The sequence below is a fragment of the Magnolia sinica genome, chromosome 4 (assembly GCF_029962835.1).
Source record: "Magnolia sinica isolate HGM2019 chromosome 4, MsV1, whole genome shotgun sequence".
NCBI classification, from domain to species: domain Eukaryota; kingdom Viridiplantae; phylum Streptophyta; class Magnoliopsida; order Magnoliales; family Magnoliaceae; genus Magnolia; species Magnolia sinica.
In genome coordinates, this window is record NC_080576.1 from 10520792 (window position 1) to 10543519 (window position 22728).

General features: G+C 39.9%; 1 protein-coding gene and 1 long non-coding RNA gene across 3 annotated transcripts; both read right to left on the reverse strand.

Annotated features, from left to right (window-relative positions):
- Nucleotides 1–11893: 11893 nt before the first annotated feature.
- LOC131242411 (14-3-3-like protein D) lies at nt 11894–20579 on the reverse strand. 2 transcript variants are annotated; one of them, XM_058241012.1, is made up of 5 exons: nt 20022–20579; nt 19780–19902; nt 15270–15361; nt 12231–12347; nt 11894–12098 (listed from the first exon to the last, which is right to left on the reverse strand). In XM_058241012.1, the coding sequence occupies exons 1-4, from the start codon at nt 20523–20525 to the stop codon at nt 12266–12268; spliced, it is 801 nt and encodes a 266-aa protein (XP_058096995.1). In that variant the 5' UTR covers nt 20526–20579; the 3' UTR covers nt 11894–12098; nt 12231–12265. The 2 variants fall into 2 exon arrangements, with proteins under 2 accessions (XP_058096995.1, XP_058096996.1); XM_058241013.1 differs by lacking the exon at nt 15270–15361 and having other exon boundaries at nt 20022–20576.
- On the reverse strand, nt 12500–15263 carry LOC131242412 (uncharacterized). Its single transcript, XR_009169608.1, has 2 exons — nt 13689–15263; nt 12500–13566 (listed from the first exon to the last, which is right to left on the reverse strand). It is a non-coding gene; the product is annotated as an uncharacterized LOC131242412 (long non-coding RNA).
- Nucleotides 20580–22728: the final 2149 nt, after the last annotated feature.

Sequence of the window (22728 nt, forward strand, 5' to 3'; positions counted from 1 at the left end):
AGATTTATTGGCTGATACCTGCTCTCATTCAATGCCCCTCCTTACCCTATTAAAGTAAGATCGTTTGCAATGGACGCGGATTGACCACTGACGTTGTGTAATAAAAATGAATCCATTCACCGAATCCCACGGCTATTGGAATTAGAATTAAAAACCTTCATTAAATGCTCCAATGATTGTAGGTTGTCCCATAAAACTTTAGCAGTGTGGCTGAATCATTCTATTTATGGCCATGATCCACGTCGTAGTAACACTTCTTGAATTAATCATACCAAAATAAAAGATAAAAAGAAAAGAGCATTCTCACCTAAGTTCTGATACCGCTTGATGGTCCTTTGGACCTGATGCTTGGACTACTTGTTGGACTACCTTGGTAAATCACAAAACACAAAATGAAATTGATTATGAGAAATGATGGGAAGCTAAACTAATGTTCAAGTACGATTTAAAAACAACATATAATGATTTCAAGACTTTCTCAATGAAAATATATTATAATCTACACATTATACATACTCTCTATATAAACATAACTAAAGAAAAAACTACTAATATAAGAAAACTTGTTAACTAAGACTCATAAGAAAAGAGACCTATTGCTAAAAACCTATATAGGAAAGCCTAGTGAAAACAAATCAGGCATAAAAAGGCAAAAAGAAAAAGAATTATTATAACTATGGAAAACATGTACATTACTTTAAAGAGCGCAGGCTTAAAAAGCAAATAAATGGCCAATTAAAAAAAAAAATGAGACTTGTAACTACTATAAGGAGTCTAGACATTATGAAAATCAACGAAGGCTTAAGAAAAAGAATGTTAATTTCCAAATCAATTTTTCTGAAGCTGAAGAAAATCCGGACATGATTATCATCGTAGTGTCCGAAGTGTTCCTAGTAAACAACATAAAATAGATATTAAACACTGGAGAAACTCAATATGTATGTAAGGATCGGAGCATTTTTACTCATATTCGATGACAGAGGATGAATAATAAGTATTCATCAGAAATGCTCGATCCTCTCCAATTGCTGTAAAATGAAATGTTGTTCTGAAGCTTATATTGGGAAAGATTTTGTTACTAAAAACGTGATGCATGTAATTGACATTCATTGCAATTTGATTCACTTTTCAACAAGGTTGGAGTTAAACTAGTAGTTGATTTTGATGAGCTTGTAATGACGAAGTAACCTTCATTGAAATAAGTTTCTGTAGTGATGGTCTGTTTATTATAAGCGTCTCATATAATAATAATAAAATGTCATCCAGTTTTGCTTATATTTTTTAATCTCTTTTATTATGGCATAGTAGATTAGGACATGTAAACATAAAATCATTGAAAATAATTAAACAAATTTGATTGTTACCTAACATCTCAATTGATAACTTTAAAAAATATGAAACTTGTATAGAATCCAAGTTTGTTAGAAAGTCATTTAAACATATTAATAGAAGTTTTAAGTTATTAAAATTATTCTTGATACGGTAAAGTATACCTTCTAAGAAATGCAATTGAAGATTAGAAACCTTCATTAAGTATAAGACCGAAGTTGAAAACCAACTTAGCAGGAACATGAGAAAACTCGGATCAAATAAAGGAGGAGATTATGAATCTTCTATATTTAGAAAACTCTATAAGAAGAATGAGATAGTTTACAAAACTACTGCTCCTTACATAACAGAATAAAATGGAATAATTGAACATAGGAATATAATATTAAAATAAATGATGAATGCTATCTCGAATAGTTTGGGTTTACCTGCTAATATGTAAGGGAGAAGTCATATTATCTTTCTGTCATAAGAAAATTGATAAAATGCTATATGAATTGTGAAAAAATCACACTCCTAGTTATAAATACTTTAGAGTATGAGGGTGCCTGGTTAATGTAGGGTTACCTAAAAAAAATAAAACTAGGTCATAAAACAACTAATTATGTGTTCTTAAGATATAAATAAAACAGTGCAGTATATAAGTTCCTAGTTTTGAAATTCAAGGACAATATTTTACATTCAAACATTATTGTTAAAGCTAAATATATAGAGTTCTAGAAAATATCTTTCTTATGAAGCCTAAAACTATAGAAATAAAAGATATTAGTAGATCAGATGTCACTTCAATTAGCACAAGCATTGATATGAATAGTGAAGTAGAACCAAAAATTACAAGGAGCACGATATCTTTAAAGGAAACTAACCTATATGATGTGTTTTGCACTTTCTTATCAAAAGATAATCCTAAGACATAAGTAGGAGTCATTAACTCTTTTAATGCTCTTATTTTTTTAGAACTTATAAATGATGAATTATAATTAATCATATCAAATAACACCTAGAAACTTATAAACCTTTTTTTTCATGGAAACAAGCCTAAAGTGTGTAAGTGGGTGGTTAAAAAGTAGTTTACACCGGATGAATATATAAATAACTTTAATGTAATAATATCATTCAAATATCATATAATATAAATACGTAATTTATTTAACACAATAAGTCATTTAATTGCATAGTGATAATCACATATAGAGAATGTCCAATGACTTCCAACTTTACAGTTAACAGAATATTCAATAAGACATATCCATAATAAATCAACTAAAGATCATATATCATCATATACCATAAGGTACGCAATATATTTAAATTATTCCAACGGCAAATCCAACAATTCCAACTTAAATGAATAGGTCGCTGTAAATAAACCACTTCTAAACAAATTTGAAGGTGAATTACTTGGGTTCTACACCAAAATAAAGTCTTCCTTTAAAATGATTCTGAAATGCTAAAAGTGCGACTGGTTCCATACCTCAAACTATACATATCCCATTTCCTCTCCCAAAATTCGCATGAAGGTTAATGAAAATGGGGTACTGGATTCCACAAAATTAGTAATTCCTTATTGGAGGGTTCTGAAAGGGAATCCGCATAATGAGGTTTCTAGAGCCGTTCACTTACAAAAATTTAGTTTAGATTCACTCACCCATCTCTCTTCTCCTTAAATCCATGGCTATAAAATATTACTGTCGTTCTTGTGGAATAAACTAGCAAGGGTGCCGAAGTCCGTTTTATACCATTGTGCCATCGCCCAAGTTCCAGTTTTGAATGCCCTAGAAACCGGTTTTTCCCAATGAAACATTAGATTACAATGTCCCTTCTTGATCATTGCTATGATGATCACGCCCTAGATTCTTTTATAATACCCGGATGCACAATGATAATTCCTCTACGTTCATACGCTTGATGGTCCTGACCTGGATGCGGATGAGGGATACCTGGGAACAGAAACATGGCTATATGACGGACGAAATCCCAACTTTCATAAAATGCACCTTTTAATTCATTTAATTATTAATCAGTAAATGAACCTTTATGCATCACTTGTACCATTGCGTTAACATACCTAATCCGACTCTAGAAATTTAAACGGAGATGAACATCATTCTATAGTTTTGGAACTAGTAGCCCACCAACGAGCAGTCTAGAACTTGTTCGGAGAATCAGGGCATTTCTGGAATGAATTTGGTAGTGAGATTTCTCGTGGGCAGTGATTAGGGTTTGGATTAACTATATTCATTGTGTGGCCTATTTATAACTGGTGAATGTAGAGATTTGATCATGATTACTCTAAACCGTCGGTTTTAGCGTAAAAGAGTAACGGGGTTGATTTGGTCTATTAGTTAAGATCCGGGCCTTATTTGACTCGGCCCCGGTTAGATCTTCAATTTAGTCATGATTGTCTCAATTAGTTAGCGATGAGTCGGTTAGATTTAGGTCTTATGTGAGTAAATCATGGGGCTACACCTGATGTTCAAGTGATCGGGCGGATTCGTTGGCTTCCTACGGTTAATTAATCGGACTTGTATGGTTCTTTACTGGTATCATCCCTGTATAAACTAACAATGAGTGCTAATAGTCATTAAGTGATATTATAAGTTAATTAATTAAAAAATTCAAGATTTTTTTTGGAAATCCAAAACAGTGAAAATCGAGAATGTTACATATAGGTTCCTAGTTTTGAAATCTAAGGGTAATATTTTATATTCAAACACTATTATTAAAGCTAAATATGCAAAGTTTCTAAAAAATGTTTTTCTTATGAAGTCTAGATCTATAGAAATAAAAGATATCAGTGGATCAAATGTTACTTCAATTAGCACAAGCATTGATATGAATAGTGAAGTAGAACCAGAACTTATAAGGAGTATGAGATCTTGAGAGGAGACCTACCTATGTGAGGTGTTTTTCACTTTCTTATTAGAAGATAATTAACTCTCATAATACCTCTGTTTTAAAAAAACTCATAAACGATGAATTATAATTGAACATATAAAAAATGAATTATAATTGAACATATCAAAAAATACCACGAAACTTATAAACTTTTTTTTCCTGGAAACAAGCCTATAGAGTGTAAGTGGGTGTTTAAAAAGTAGTTTAGATAAGATGAATATATAGATAAATTTAATGCTAAATTGATCCAAGACAAAAGGAATGATATGATTACTTGACACCTATTCACCTATAACTACAATTACAATGATCAGCGTATTAGTTGCAATAGCAAGTGCAACCTATTAATCGTGACTGTCCATCTGATCCCGTCTGACTTTCACGGGACATTAATGCAAAGATTATATCAATAAGAGGATCTTATCTATCCGATCACATGTCCCACCAAATGGATCCAATATCATCTAAACCTTCCATTCATTGGTCCCCAGCCATATGGTTTTCGAGAGTTACTTTCAACCGGAAGATGCCAACCGTTCCACCTTTGACTCGAAAAAACGGACGGCTGTAAAAGCAAAGACCGAGTTTGTAAGGCAAGATTTCTGGGTAGGTGAGATTTCTGTGGGTTAGACCGAATAGATGGTCCAGATCTTCCTGTTTCAAAAGACTGCCATTCTTTAGGTATCTTCGCACGTGCAGTTACCTGGACACCATATCCGCCATCAAAAGCATCCATGGCATCCGTCATATCTTCTGCGTCCCCACAATTAGCGCCGTTGGTTAATGAAAAGCTACGTGTGGTACGGTAGTTCCGGGAGCACAGAAATATAGTAGAGCCTCTATATACATTACACGTGGCAGGGTCGTTTCCAAATCGGATCCGTCCATCTTCAGGGCCCTAGAATGGATGGTTCATGTATCAAAAATCAAAGTATTAGACAACCTTATTCATCTGATATATGGTCATTAAATCCATAGTGGAAAAAAACAATCAACGGTCGAACATTCGATGGAATAAACTGAAGACAATCGAACGGTCTGAACTGTCTCATGGGTTTTATTTAAAGTGTATGGGCATCCAGCCACGTGTCCTGTGGAGAGATGGTTCTACAATAGTCCGGTTCTTCCAGCTCCACAACTAAAAACAGCTGAGATCTACCACATGTGTCCTTTTGTGTGGACCACTTGCTAACTGAAAAATCAGGTGGTCCCTATTGGATTTTTTGTTAAAATTTTACTGGGTGGGCCCCAGTGATCAGATTCACCTTCTAGCCTGTAGCTATGTCTTAATCTAGTCATAGAGATGGGTGCATGGTAGCAAAAGGTCGGGAGATGGGAATGGATGACAGCTCCATGGTCTATTTTCACATGATCAACGGTCCACTTTTTAATAGTCAAATGCACACTTTGTTAATTGCTGCAATATAAATAGCATCCACGTAAAGAAACCATCTACGGCATTCATGTGGATCGTACATTTTTGTCTCGAGATAGGATACTGATAGTTCACAACCGTTTTAAAATTGGTGATGACCCACCATTCTAAAATGTGAACTCATGTGCAGCTATCCAGATCGTCCAAACTCCAGGGCGCATTGTTGGATGGAACTGATTAAGCCATTTAACTGTCCAATTGATGCCATCAAATGGAGGGCTGAAAGTAGATTGGCGAGTGGTCCAGATTCCAATGGAAAAATCAGATTATTACTATCATTTTCATAGTGTAATTTTTTGGGTTATGATCCATCAATGGGGCCATCGATTTGGACGGCCTGGATTGACATACAACTATGCCAGGTAACTATATATATACATAGTGACGATTGTTGCCCATTTCTTTTGAGATAATAAACATATAATGTTCTGGTGAAAAGGTGATACTGTACAATTCGGGTTTCATTTTGTACAAGTGGGCCCCATGGTTTAATCCAAGCCATTGATATAATGGGCCTCGAATTAGATGAACCAAAATTCTCCAATCTTGGACAATCCTGGTGTTGTAATATTTGGGCTTGTCCTTGCTTGAGTGCGACCGATGCTGCAGTTTCTCTTTTAACCGTCTATTCTCTGGCCACCTATTCAAGTGTTAAAATTCTTCTAATCAGAGTGAATTTTGGTGTGTGGTCCATCCAAGGTGGGTCCCATAATATCAACTGTTTGGATCAATGATCGGTTGGGCTTCACTTGCCCCTTGTACGGAATTGATAGCCACGCGGCACCGCGCGATGTCTCGCCGTGGTGTGGAGCTTGCATATACTATTATTCAACTTTAACCCTCCATCTGATGGGGTCCACCGGCGATGAGCCACAACCCAAATGCTTGCACTAGTCAGATTGTCGACCTGATAGGTGGGCCAAAATAAAATTGGCAAACATTTGGAATCCAGAAATCGATTGATAGGACGGTTAGGATCATACGAAGGATGGAGTTTTGGGCCATGGCCAATGGACAATTGCGAGCACCACGTGCAGGGAAGCGGATTACTCGTTGCAGGACGTAGCCCAAGATCTGTGGGGCCCACTGGGATGTATGCGTTGTATCCTCGCCGTCCATTCGTTTTGCCAACTCATTCTGAAGCATGAGGCCAAAATCGATACAAATCCAAAGCTCACGTAGGCCACACCACAGAAAAAAGTGGGCATTGAACGGCCGTTAAGGAAAATATATCGGGCTTACATAAGCTTTGGATCAAGTTTATATTTGTGTTTTCCCTTCATCCATATACGTGAGACCTATAAACACGTAGGATGGCAAGTAAAATATTATGGTGGGCCCTAATAAGTTTTCAATGGTAAGAATTCAATCCTTTCTTTCTTTTCTTTTTTTTTTTCCATGGTGTGGTTCACTTGAGCTTTGAATTTTCTTCGTTTTTGAGCTCATGCCCTGTAATGATCCCGAAAAAAGATGGACAGTAAGTGGAGAAATCGAGTGGATCACCATATCGGGTGGCGCTGCGGCTACCAAACCGTTCCTTGGATCCAGCTGTTGAAAAGTAAAGCCGATCTCATCGTGATTTTTGCTCCGCCTTTGCTGAAATCTCGTTCTCAGTTGGGACTACCAAAGTCTACCATGCTCTCTCGTGTAAACTCCAAATAGAAGGCGTTGCAATGTGCGACACACAATGCCAGCGGTGCACGTGTTTCTTTTCCCAAGAGCTTCTTCTACCTCAAGCATGACTAAGACCCTTCGGCATAAGTAGAAGGAATGATCTGACACATGCCAGTTGGGGACAGTCGATCCAGACGGTCCAATCTCAGTCATCCTATCTGTGATCGTCAAATGGACGGTACAAAAATTGAAAATGGTTGAAGGACAACAACAATCACCAGTTATGATGGCTAGGACCGTCCGAATGGTGTATTTTCAAACATGGACCATGCATTGATAGGACCCACTTGCTGGAACAGTTATCAGGTTTCATCGGAAAATTTCGACACACGTGCCGTAAATAGTCCATTTTATTAGTAATTAAATATTTTTTTTACACACATCCACACCAGATGGGAACTTAATCTCATGATCTCAGTGTTGAAATGATGGTTAGGATAATCTGATCAAAGTGATTTTTTTTTACAGGGATGAGCAATCATAGGTGGACCCCATCTTTATGTACGGTCAACATTGAGGATCTTTTCTAGCATAATTGATATGGACCATCTACTTTTCAAGGGCTGCTCGGATGGTTAAGATCGTCCAATCAACATGGTTAGTCAAAGGTGGTCCACCATATGGATGATAAAGAACATTGGTCAGACATTTTTCTAGCATAATCGATGAGGACCATCCAAGTTTTTAAGGGCCCGTTTGGATAACACCTAATAATTAACTTTTAGCTTACATAAGTTTTTATTTATTTATTTATTTAACACATGCACACACACCACCACACACTCACACCGTGGTGGGATTTCACCACCTATGGGTACTCGAACCCTCAAAACTCTTAAGAGTCTGCCACTAGAGTAAGAGTGAGGACCCAGCTGACGTAAGTTAATAAGTTACTTTTTTAACTTTAAGTTAGTTTGATATATATTATTGTCAAATTAACTTACGTGATGAGAGTTGCTTATCTCATAAAAAAAATGATTTTTTGATCTTCCAATATCAAAGGAGGCCTCGCATGACGGGCGGTTCACATAATCCCATATTATGGATGACCAATATCAAGGTGAGCTCATGTAATGAATTGTCCACACATCAATGGTAGGCTCCTAATGATGAAGGGCCTGCATTCAAAGCAGCCCCGCATAGTGGATGACAAACATTGAAGGTATCAAGGTAAGGCCCAGGCGATAGATGGTCCATATCAAAGGTGGGCTCCACATAAGGGATGGTGGATATTGAAGGTGCCCCACATTGTGGACAATAACATTGAAGGTAGGCGCGCCCACATGAGGGATGGCCCATATCAAGGTACGCCCGAAATAATGGACAATCCACATCAAGGTCAGAACCCAATGACGAATGATGAATGGCCCTCATCCAAGGCAAGCCCCGGGTGATGGATGACCCACATCAAAGGTAGAGCACATACGATAGACAGTCCACATAAAAGGTGGGCTCCACATGAACAGTGAAATTGTACTCCACATATTGGATTATTTATTTTGATAGTGAGTCCCTATGTATGACCTATATCAAGGTAGGCCTAACATAATGGACGGTCCACATCAGGGTGGACAAACCACATTAGTATTGTTGACACATATTCTAGTATAACTATTCAAACCGTCCTTTCTCTGGCCATTGCCAAAACCGTCAGATTAAAGTGATTTTTTTTAGAAGGATGGGCTTAGCCACCGACTAAATAGCAACGATCACCAGAAGAAAGTAATTTTTGAGAGGTACGGGAAATTAAAAGTGGGCAGTACAAGTAGACAGACCACATTATTAATCGTACATTTTCTAGTATCACCATTTGAACCGTCCTTTTTCCAGGCATGGCCGATATCATAGTTATTTTTTTTTTAGAAGGATAGACAATCAATGGCAGTTCACATGTGATGGATAATACAGATTGATGGTTGGACCTTTTTGGTAAATATGGACCATATAATGTCCATAGCCATTGATCAAATTGTTAGGTCATCCAGTCAAAGTGATTTGGAGAGAAGTGGGCAATAAAAGGTAGGGTGCATGATTGACGGCCAAGATCAATGGACATCAAGTTCTGACCATTGATCAATGGTTGTGGCCGTCGAATGGATGTAATTAAGTAAAGATGTTCTTAAGGAACCTGAAAGGCCCAGATGAGGTCCACTAAGCCCAGGACCAGCCCTACACCACCCCCACTGATATGTGAAATAATTTCAGAAATGGAAGACTGAAACAGTTCATTTTACAATAGAAACAAATCAACCCCACTGTCCATGCACTGCAGTCTACTGTTTTCTTTTCCTCTCTCTCTCTCCAATGCACTGCAGTCTACTGTTTTCTTTTCCTCTCTCTCTCTCTCTCTCTCTCTCTTCTTTTTTTCTGTTTTTTTTACACCACACACTCACACCCCCGTTACCTCAGTGTTCAAAAGTCTTGTTTTCTCTTTTGCCCTTGAAGTAACATATAATTTCAGGGTTTTCTTCTCTTAAAGAACTTTATTTTTCAAAGAGTGGGGAGAAATTGCCTCCTCATGAAATTTCCCACATGATGATTACATGTGCAACTGCTCATCTACGGTGTGACCCACATTTGTAATCGTTCATCTTCAAATGCCCAGCATTTGCCAATATGCCACTTGTGGAACACAAGCCTTCATCCATCTTAAGGCACCCTACATGCATCAATGTGCTACATGAACAACATGTGCCATCAGCATCTTTTAGGGGGCATTAGGATCACAAGTTACCTTAGATAAGCTTCTTATGCCACAAGTAGCTTATCTTGTTTTCTACTAATTCAGCAGATGAGACTGAGTATGTTATGTAAACAGCATATTTATTAGTTAAAGAGTAGAAAAACATGTTTGATTTCCAATATCACAAGTATTTATACCTCAAGTCTGTTTGGTCCCTCTCGTATCCACCACCCATCATGCAGGGCTAACCTTTGATGTGAACCGTTCATTATTATGCATTGATGTAGGTCATCCATCATGTGGGGCTCACCTTGGATGTAGGTCATTCTTCATTAGGAGCCAACCTTAATGTGCGCCCTCCATTCTATAGGGCTCACCTTTTATGTTGGTCATCCATCATGTGCGGGCCCACCATTAATGTTATTGTCCGTCATGTGAGGCCCACCTTCAATATCCAGCGCCCATCACGTGCAGCCCACCTTTAATGTTGATTGTCCACCATGTGGGTCCCACCTCTGATGTGCGTCATCCATCATGTCGGGCATGCATGGATATGAGCCACTCATCATTAGGGCCGACCTTTGATGTGGACTGTCCATCATGTGGGCCATACCTTAATGTGGATCATCCATCATGTGGGCCCCAACTTTAATGTGGGTTGCCCATCATGCAGAGTTTGCCTTGGATATGGGCCATTCATCATTAGGGGCTGACCTTTGATGTGGATAGTCCGTCCATCATGTCAGGTCACCTTGATATGGACCATCCATCATGCGTGGCCCAACTTCAATGTTCACTCCCCATCACGTTGAGCCCACCTTTGATGTAGACTGTCCATCATGTAGGCCCCCCCTTTGAAGTGGGCCCTCCATCATACCAGCCCGCTTTCGATGTGGGCTACTTATCATTATGGGCCAACCTTTGATGTGGACCATCCATTATGTAGGCCCATGTTAATATGGGGTCATCCATCATGTGGGGCATCCATCATTATGGGCCAACCTTTGATGTGCACAACATGTGCACAACATGCCCTAATATGCCACATGTTCAACATGTGCTACTCTCATCTTCAATCACTCTACATGAGGCGCCACCATCCATCTTTCCGTGCTCCAAATGCGCCGCACATAACAATATGACACCTGTTCAACATGTGCCGCCATCAGCCCAGGTGTGCCATAATTCATCCTCAATACACATGTATCACCTTCTGAGTAAAATTTTCATGAAAACTGCTCTTTTTTTCAATAAATCCAAACAGACCTCACGGAAAATACCTTCACAGAAAAAGTTTGCTAGGATAGGTAGGGCTGCCCAGCAAAATCCAGCCTTTAAATAGGAGGAGCCCAACAGCTCAGAATCTGGGCCACCAAATACATCTCTAGGGCCCAGCTCGTTGACATCCCTGTTATCCTCAGGCCGGTTGCGCGTGATCAAAGTCTTCCAAATGATGAAGCCTGAACAATTTCTGGCAAGCAGCGCCTGTGAAACATGCGTGTGGGACCCACGCCAGCCGTTACAATGATAGGCCTAGCCATGCGCAGATTGAGATATTATACCCCTCTCATATTTGGCCTTTTTGCGGTTGCACTTGGACAGTCGCATTCATCTCCTGGCCATGTATTATTCTCTTTAGGCCTCTGCCTATATAGGCTGTAATACTAAAATTTCGTGGATCCACAAGTCAATTCCCAATGGACAGAAGGCCCATCATATCAACGGCTTGGATCAACAAACCACAGCGCCTGCATGGGGGAACCCGACTCATCAGCAAACTATACAATTCAATACCTTTTGCAGTGAGCAATATCCCTAAATGGATTAAAAATAAGGAAGTGGTACCCAGCTGATGCTGCATAGAGATGGCAGCCTATCTGAAATCTCTTTTCAATCATCATTCATGAACCCAAGTTTCCTGCTCGAATATCCAAAGCAACAATCAGTATTTTCTATAGACAGTACCACATCCCTCATTACATGCAGACTGCAGACAGACACGTGACATTGGAGTCCACCTCCCTCAAGGACAAGAATCCCCTGGCCTTGTAGCATCCCCTATGGCTCGTCTAACTGCTCCTGCACAATTCCAAGCAAGAATTTGATCAGTTTTGACTGGCAAGATTGGACATAGAGAGATTTTAATGTTCCTGTGCCGAAATAGTTTCATGTGGGCAGTGCAGCAGCGAATCTACTTAAGTCTCTAGTTACCTGCATGTCGGAGGTCCAGAGAGTGAGATTGTCTCTCAGGAGCTGCATGATGAGGGTGCTGTCTTTGTATGAATCCTCACCCAATGTGTCCAGCTCGGCAATAGCTTCCTCAAAAGCCTGCATTCATCAGAAAAGATGGGAAAGTGACATCAACAGACCTTCCACACAAGCTTTTATACTAATTGGTGTCACTCTACGTGAGGTGTTGCATGTCTTACCAATTTTGCAAAAATAAAATCAGTGCCCTTGCCAATAATTTATAATAAAAAAATAGACAGTTTTCATTTGAACTAAACAGTGATCAAGCTAGAGATCTTTACAAAACAAAGGGGCTTAAAAGGTGGGCGGTGCACTATTGCTCATCCTCTGTTGCTACCATATCTTGCTCACATTTTTTCTTTAAGGTCACATGTGAAAAAAGTTCCACAGTATTTCACATTTTTTGCTTGTTCCCTGCACCCAAACCAGCTGCCACTTCCTATCACTTCTCGCGGCTAGATGTTTCCACGACAGCAACAACAGTAATGCAATCTCCTTATCCTTTTAAGGTCACTATAATATATCTGAAGGGACCTTACAGAAAATAAGCATTTACTCCATGTATGCATCATTTTATTGAAGTGAAACCAATGAGAAGTGATCCCCTCAACCTGCTGTAAGGAAGCTAATCTGCAACTTTGTTACAAACATTCTGCTCTTGCAATTCGTTGTGTGAGACCTCCTTAAATACACATGCACGCACATGTATGCATGTACAGGCATATGCATGGTGTGCATGTGTGTCTGTGAAACCAAAATTCCGAAGGGGTAAGAAGGGGACAGTTGCATACAACCAGACTGTAGGCAATCAGTCCACTGCAACCAGTAGACATCCCATCATCTTTCCTCACAAACTCGAAATCAGTCTGTGAGGCATAGTACAAATGGAACTGATTATCACCCACCATGCACAGCAACTTATTGATCACAGCCTTCCCAGTTGCACAGCTGTGTAAATAAATCATAACCAACTGTGCATTATTGATCATTAAATAAATAAACAGTATGTTCCTCTGCTGCGTTACTGCCAATGGAAGGCAGTTACAGTCTAAACCAGTCTGCAATCATGCCAGAGCAATTTAGCCTGATGATGCACAGTAAACCAAAGCAAAGTTATCCAGCACTATTTCCATGGAAGACTCTTCAACAACACCCATCATACATCCCAACATCATAGGTGGGTTTCCCAGTGTCTTGCTGAGTTCAAGGCTTATTAAAACCATAAGCTCATCTATTAACATTAATAAACTAGTAAGCTATATGTACATATGTGATCTAGCTCCACTTTAATCCCCCACTTGATTTACTCTTTGACAAGAATTATCTCATGCGATTCGTTTTCTCCGCTGCATTGTAACTTATGTTGCCCGCTACTATGAATCAAATATTGTGATTTGTGACTAAGCTTCATCTTAAAACTATGGGAAACAAACTATTACAAATGACTAACCATTTTTCACAGGTGTAGACACCCAGCCTAAGTCTAGGGTTCACCAAAGTCATCCAATTGGATCAGATCAGGAGGGCCCACTCCCTAACTCCTAATTCACAAGGATCCTGGAGAACCAGACCCAACACTAGCTCAATTTGAGGCTGAACAGCTTCAAAAAATCGATTGCAACACAATAAAAGGTGTGGGGACCGACTTGATCTCATTTTTCCACGAATGAGTGGTGGCAAAAATCTGATTTCCACTGCCATGTGTCAGCAGACAGCTGTCAACATTTGGCAGAGACTTCCACTAGATGGTGGTGCAATTTTGCCATTTCCAGTATTCCGCCCTTTTTTTTTTTACTTTTGTCCCCTATCAGCCATAGCCTTTTTATTACTATTACTAATTTCATCAGAAAATTCCATGTCTCCCCATAGATTCCTACCCTCCAAACTTCCTAAAATTACCAAAGGGTAAGAAAAAATTCCGAGATCCTATGGTGTTGTGCCACGTGTCCACTGTTTGTCTTTACCCTTCAAACCTTCTACGAATTACCAAAAGGCCACCCCAACACTATAAATAAGCCTCTTTGCCTCATTGCAAGGGGCCTTTGGATTCTCACTTTTTATTCCCTCCCTCTCTCCCCTTGCTTCTAGGAAAGGACTTAGAGAACCCCAATTCCCCTAGAGAGTAACTTATGAGGAGGGCAATAAGAAAAGAGAAAGGAATCAAGGATCTAAAACCCCTCCAATCTTCTTTAGGGCAATCAGCAATGGGTGTGCGCCTCAACCTCATGGGTCTTGAGAATGACTACCAAACTAGCAGAAAACTTAGAGAGTTATACTTTCCTACTCGCATCTCTAAGAACCAAGGCCCTCCATAAGATTTACGGAGCACTCCTAGAGAGAGTTTTCATTCATTTACGTGCTACATTTCCATCCTCTCTACACCACCCATTGCTTGCTGACAGTATTTTCCTTATTTTTATTATTTAAGTGGAGGATTTTTTTCCTAGAGCTCTAGTCCTAGAAATATTGAATCCCACTAAGTAGAGGACACACATATACATGGGCGGAGAAGGTACCTAACACCTTCCTTCTCCATAATCGTGACCCTTGCTCAGATCTTTGGAACACTAGACCTAAATTGGAGTTACTTTATCGAACTCAGCAGTGTTAACCCCCAGGTTATTTGATTCAACGTTTTCTAGCCTTCCGTAGATTCCGAGGTTTTGGCTAGTATAGTAGCACTCCTTTATTTTTGTCAAAATTTAGGCGGTAGATCTCACCAGTATATTCCACAATTAGTAACCAACAAACTTATTAAAGTGGGGACTTCTGAACCAATATAAACAGATTGCCACAACCTCTTTAGCAAGAAGATCCCCCAAGGATTTAGCCTCCTTATTACAAGCCCATCAGAGACTAGAAGCAAGATCATTGCAGACTTGAACTAAGGTTGCTCTCTTTCAAGCAGAGGGCCTACCACCACCCACATCAAAGCCATCTTCGAGTCCCCTTTGACAATGGGAGGCGCCTCAAAGGACTAAAAGAAAGAATGGGCCATACCTTGAATGCTGTGAATTCTGCAAATTTTGGACCACTAGTCCCCAGCGGGCAGAGAGAACTAGCAAAATCACCAGATTGCCATCCCAATCACCCTTAATCAGATTGAAAGCAATCAAATAATTACCAACAGAACGAGTCCAATGGATTTGTGGAGGACATAAAAGGATTAAAACCAAGATTGAATGGACAACCGAGAAATAAATACAACTTACTACAGGAAACATGACAGTAATGAATGGAAGTACTCTCTAACAGGGGTTTATGATGCTATCTGGATTTTGACACAAATCCAATTGGCATTCCTCCTAGGTCGATACAGTTCACCGTTGATGCCTCATAACTTTCGTATTATGAAAAGCATCAATGGCAGACAAGTACTCACATGCCATATGTATCTTAGCTCAGGATTGAAAGTTCTCAGACCTAGTATTAAGCTGCATACGTTTTGGTAAAGCACTTCAAAATATTTAGAAAATTTTCAGGTAATAATGTAGATAAATAGAAGCGGAGTACCTGAAACATCAATACGGCTTGGGCATCATGATAAGTGCATAAGATTCCCTCAACCTTCCCATAATTTTTTCCCCTTTCCCCTTATTCTTTCCCCCCCACCCGCCCCCCCCTTTTTTTTCATCCAATTGTTGTACAGCTCGTCCCCTACCAGAAGAACCCATAAAGCCCACCAATGCAGCATGCAATCCCCATCGGCCCGCCATCGGCTACAGCCTCCAGCATGTCCCACAGGACCCACTAGTCTCATACTGCCAAAACTACCAAGCCCCACCAACAGGATCAACAAGTAAATAGGTCCAAGTGAACCCGCTAGTCACACCAACATGATCAACAAGTTAATAGGTCCAAGTGGACCTGCTAGTCATACCGTTAGGGCCCGAGGCCCCACCCGAAGTACCAGCAGGACCCGTGGGCACCACCAGCATCACTGACAGGCATGGTATTAAAAAAATGGTTATGTTGCAGTAGTAAAGGCTGTTAAGTAAAGGAAGTGATCATGCTCACTGCTTGATATAGGGGTGAATCAGTCCATTGTGAAGAAAATGGGTTCTAGTGGCCCGTAATGGCTGATACACCTCGTATCAGAACCTTTACGAGGCCAACACGCCATTACAGGCCGATACAACCATAAAGGCCCATTTTGGAAAAAAAAAAATCATTTTTTTCTCGTTTTTCTACTTTCTTATTCATTCAATCATAAAGGAAGCTTAGAAGCTAAGTTTAAACTAGATATAAGAGTATTTTGAGAATCAAAACACAAATTTTGAGTAGGTTTCGACGAACCGAAGCAGAGTCCCTTTCCTTTCTCCGGTTTGTCATGGTTGTGTTGCTTTCTCCTCCCATAAACTTTCTCCCCAGCTTCCCTAAAAGCGTAAACTATCACCCTTTTTTGTCATTTTATTATCTTCTTTTTGTTGTACTAACATGTAACGGCTCTAATCCACCAAAACATGCTTGACTTATGTTTGACTAGGGCTTATTTGGTCGCCTTTCAGCATGTTAAATTACATTGCCCGACAGACAGCATTGTTACCTAAGAATGGTCCATTACACTATAGAATACATATCCAAAACCTAAAAAGAAAAAATACCTTTATCCTCATAGTTTTTAGAATTTTACCAATGATTTTTGAGATTTTATCCCCAAAGAAAAAGTTTCAACCTTTACGAAGCCATATCGTATCAGCCAATAAACTGGCTGACACGTTAGTCATTACCATTATGTAATACCTTGCATAACAGCTGGTACTATGGGACCCATTACATAATGCTTTGCCAGCAGGCACTATGGGACCAATTAGCAGGATTGACTGGCCATACGAGCCATTCCTGGGTCACCAACAGATTCTACAAGACCTTCCAAGTGTGTCAGCCCTCTCTGTTTTTCTTCTCCATCTAAAACAAAAGGCCTCCCCATGAAGATTACAAGTGCACGATGATTTTTCTTTCTTTTCTTTAAGAATTGTCTTGTGTGTGCGCGCGCGCACGTGTGCAGCTGATGGTAACATGAGTAATGATCAAAAGATATATTCTCCAGTGGCATAGACTCATCATAATTACTCTGGGTTAGTAATTACAACCATGAAACTTGATAGGAGAATTTACTTAAAATGGTCCCAATCTGCTAAGATTTTTTTTTTTTTTGTTTTTGAAAGATCCAATCTGCTAAGATGTTCATCGAAAGTAGACAGAAACTGAGGTACATGACACAAATAGGTGCGGGGACCTGCACATATAGGTGTGGGGACCTGCCATTTGTTCCCAAATGTGTTAGCAATTTGAACTTTCAGTTTGAAAAGTGTCAGTTGTTTACAAATTGCAGGACATCATTTGCTTCCAGTAATAACAAGAGCACTAGTTTCCGTCTTATTTATTCCGATGTGTGGGGACCTGCACATATTATTCAATGTTTGGCTATAAATATTTTTATAACTTCCATTCATGATTGCTCTAGGTTTTTCTGAATATATCTTATCAATATTAGGGATGAGGTTCCCTCTATCGTAAAAATGTTTCACAAAATGGTTCAGACTCAATTTGAAGCTAACTTAAGAACCTTTCAAGTCTGATAATGCCTATCAATATTCTACAAACCCTGCAATAGATTGGGGTGATGAAAAGGACTATGTACTCTAGAACTGCATGGTACATCTTGTGACAAAAGGTTTCATTCAACAATATGGTTGGATTTTCAAGAAACATTTGCTTCAGTTGCAAAGCTAAATTCCATAAGAATTCTTTTAATTGAAGCTAATCAAAGTTGTCCTCTTCTTTTTCTTTTTTCCTCAGAAGGTTACAATTTTATTGAAAGAGAACGAAATGGCCAAAAGAATTACACAACAGCCCACTAATTACAAAAGAGATCCCCCTCGCCCCCAGCACCAAAGATTTAAATCCATTCCTCTACATTAACTTTGGCATCAGTTGTTTCGTTCCCACCCACCCCAAGGCCCTCGATCATTGGCTGAAGCTCAGTAATGGGTGATAAAACGTTGCCACCTACTTGCAAGCTCATGCGACTAAAACTCTTCCTCTTGAGATGCGTTTTGAAGTTGGTTACCATTCCCTCTTCACTATCACAATCAAGCTACAATTCACATTGCTAATAATCTAGTCTTTCATAAAAGGACTAAACATACTAAAGGGGATTATCACTTTGTAAAAGAGAAGATTATGGCAAAATTGATGGCAATGCCTTTTGCCCATTCTAACAATCAATTGGTCCACCATTTCACAAAGGCTTCAAGTCATCATCAAATTAGAGACATTATGGGCAAGTTGGCTGTATGTGATATCCATGCTCTAGCTTGCGGGGGTGTTAGAAGTGCATGAGTCGTCACAAAGGCTCTCTCTCTCTCTCTCTCTCTCTCTCTCTCACACACACACACACACACACACACACACAATTTCTCCTCCTTCCTCTTAATTAAACAATAATAAACAAAAAACAAGAACCACAACACTGGGCATAATCATGACCAAATGAATTGGACTTTTTCCCCTTTACAAAATTGTTTGGGATCAGAGAATTTCAAGGTTCTAATTGATCTCTCTCATTTGCACTAAGCACTTATGAGGTCTGTAGTTGTTAGGCTTTTCCAAAACTTCAAAACCTACGAAAGTGAACCTCAATAGCTAACCACTCTTATCATTCACCAAATTTTAAAACCATCTCCTCCAAAGTGTATAAGTGAATCTTCTAGGAGTTCTTTGATGGCATCCATTGAATGTTGCAAGTCCTTCAAAAGCCAAATCCTTGCACCATTTTATCCCACATCCCACACTATCCAATTGTGTGGGATAATTTCTACAATGATTTTCGACCACCAACATCTGACCATTTGAAGGAATTTCAGCAATTTCCAGCAAATAATCATAAATTCCAGCAAGCATATCTAGTTTCCAGCAACAACAAATAGTTTTCCAGCAAGTATATAAAATTTCCAGCAACCAGAAATAGATTTCCAAACCCCTGATTCAAAATCAATTCATTCAATTAAATTTCCAGCAATCAAATAAACTTAAAGTACCAGGTTTAGCAGTAAAACTAAAAGGAGAGAGGAACTTCACTTGATAAAGAAACTACAATTTCAAAACCCAACTCACAAAAAAAAAAAAATAATAATAAAGTCCACAAGTTTCAGTCACTGATGCAAGCATCAAATAAAGAGAATTAATCACCTATAACCAGTAGTATGCTAGTTTTTTTGTTCATGACTTCAGAATTTGGTTTAATTTTACCTTTGAGAATACCATATAATTCCAAGGGCAAAATTCTTGTAATAACCCACCACCAGTTGAAGTAACAAAGCTCATTAAGACTGCGTCCTCCATGTAATTACAAGCCCAAAATCAGTCATTCTCCGGATACAGCACACTTAACTCTATCTTATTTATAACTATTTGAAGACACTAATAAGCGAGCATCAATATAGGGTTCTACTCCATATAAAATCATATCCAGAAACTAAACCAAAACAAAGAAACAAGAACAGACCTGTTTCGCCATGCTGCAAGCTTTCTCTGAAGAATTCAAGATCTCGTAGTAGAAAACAGAAAAATTGAGTGCCAGACCGAGCCTTATAGGATGCGTTGGCGGCAGCTCAGCAACAGCAATATCCTTCAACCACCGCCCGGAAAAGATAGAAACCCTAAATCATGCCATCCTTTTCGTCCAATTTCTCCAAAAGAAAACCTGAAGAAAAAGAAAGGAAGAAAGAAAGAAAACCCTAGCAGTACCTGCGCGGCCTTGTAAGCGAGCATTGTATCCTCAGCGGCCTCTTTCCTCTCGGCGCCAACCTTGAACTCGGCGAGGTACCGATGGTAGTCACCCTTCATCTTGAGATAGAAGACCTTGGACTCGCTGGCAGCGGTGGATGGTATGAGGTGGGAATCAAGGAGCTTGAGTATTCCAGCACAAACGTCGGAAAGCTCGGACTCAACGCGGGAGCGGTAGTCCTTCACGAGGGCGGCGTGTTCCTCGTTCTTGCGGGACTCCTCCTTCTGCTCGATGGAGGAGATGATGCGCCAAGCAGCGCGGCGGGAGCCGATGACGTTCTTGTAGGCAACGCTGAGGAGGTTGCGCTCCTCGACCGAAAGCTCGCTGCCCGCCAATGACGTTTCCACCACCAGCTTCTCCATGAAAAGCACCATTTCTTCGTAGCGCTCGGCCTGCTCCGCCAGCTTCGCCAGGTACACGTACTGCTCCCTCGTTAGGTTTTCTGGAACTGCTGCGGGTGCCATTGGAGGGAGAGAGAGAGAGAGAGAGAGAGAGAGAGAGCTGTTTTGGAGCGATTCTGATTTTGGAGGGGTTTTCTAGCCTTTTGCAAGAGTTCGTTTTGCCTCTGTCGCGACTGAGTTCCAGCATCAATCGCCAATTACTAGGGCCCACATGCTGAGTGGTCCGATGATCGGAACCGTTGGACTGTATGATTACGGGTTTCTATAAGAAAGATATTCATAGGTTATTCATCAAAGTAAGGAGAATAGCGACGGTGTAGATCATCGCACCATCTCAGAATGTGGGCCCCACTCCCGCAGATCCTAACGGGCGACGGAGGCAAAACGAACCCTGTATGGGCGTCCGAGGTTCGATTTACTCGGGTTTTAAGTATGTAAACTGATTAGATTGTTCATAACCTAAGATTAGATTGGTGGAATAATCCCAACCTTTGATTCGTGGAAACTTGTTTGTGGAAAAGGACCGTTGGATTGTTTTTTTTCATTTTTGACCGTCCAATAATGTCCAATAATCCGAGAGTTAGATGATAAAAGAAGCTTCATTTTAGTACATGATGAGTCTACACATCTTTTTTTTTGACGGTTTAATTTGACTAATTTTATACCACCTACGTGTGCAATTTTCAAACAATTTCTAAGTGCTTGCGTATTGTCATCGATTTCTGTCGGAGTATCAAAGAATTTCTCTATTTTTTCTTTTTTTTTTCTTCGAAGGGACGGTTGTTCAGTTATCCAAATGAGAAAGTGATTAATAAAGAAAAGTATAGGACATTGGAAGATCACAGCCACTCATCCTCCTATTTGCAAGCTGAAAGTTGGGATACGGGGATTGCCTGTCAAGGAGATTTTTCGGGAAGGATCCATCCACTGAGCTAAACCCTATGGATGGTCTGGATCACTGAAGATGGGCTCCATTTCTACATACTTAAAACCCGAGTATATACTGTGCCTGTCTTTCGTCAGGGTTAGATGGGGAGAGAGTTCAAAACGAGTCAAAAGACTACAACGCGCGAGAGTTCCGGATGCAGATTGGGTGATGTGTTGGGCGCTGTGGGGACCACTATGATGTATTTGTTTTATATCCACGCCGTCCATCTGTTTTTGGAAATACGGATGGACGGCCTGGATATAAAACAAATACAACAAGGTGGGCCCCACAGCGCCAAACAGATCGCCACAGCACCGCTGTAGTGGTGTGGTCGACAGTCGACGCCACCCCACACCACGTGATCCGCGTCCTAGAGATCTCCGAGGCGTCATTTGTCGTCTGCCTATCATCCTAGTACGGACTTCAGTCTCAGAAACATTTTTATACTCTGGCAGACTGTCATTTATGATACACAGGCAGTTTGAAAATACGGACGCATGCAAGAAAGTTTGCTTATGTTATGGTTTTCAGTTTAGAAGCATCTGAACCAAACAATTACGGCTTTCAATATCAACCTAACCATCAGATGAATAGTATGAGAAATATTCAATGGTCCAATTTCCACAAACAAGTGCCCACAAATCAGAGGTTAGGATTCTTCAACCAATCTGATGGTGGGACTGTGTTGCAGCAACAGTGAGCTCCACAGTCTAGCCGGTTTTAAATTGTGAGTTAATATATGACACTTGTATAATTTCTAAGTGCCTGTGTATCAAGCTTCATACGCCACCTGAGTATCGTATAACCCTGGTTCACACTTCACCGAGTGGAAGGTTTTTGTGTCCAACGGAGGTGGATGGCCTATTATCCCGAGCAGACACTTATGAGACAATCTTAACCTTTCAATTTTGGCCTACAAATGGACGATTAGGAAGAGAATTAAATTAAAACACTGGTCCAAATTCAACTGAAAAAGGTCCTGAAATTGATCTTCTGTATCCTAAAACGTTGGAAATTGTTGGGGCATGGTCCAACCATGATGGATGTACGTAGCAATGGTCCGGATTACTGAACCATGGCCCACATGTTAGAATCGTCCGTATCTCTTGATGTCGTTTTTAAAAGGCTTTCCTTGATATTATGTATTCTTGGAAGAACACCCAAACATCACCTATCTTCCATGAGTGGAGTTTTTAAAGTGAGTCTTTACACTTAGGAGCCCGTAATGACATTAAGTATACGACAATGCAGTATCAAGGTGGGCTACAAGTTACGGTGATCTCGAGAAGCACCTTTCGTTTCAAAATTTAATATCTATAAGTATTAGAGGTATTCTAA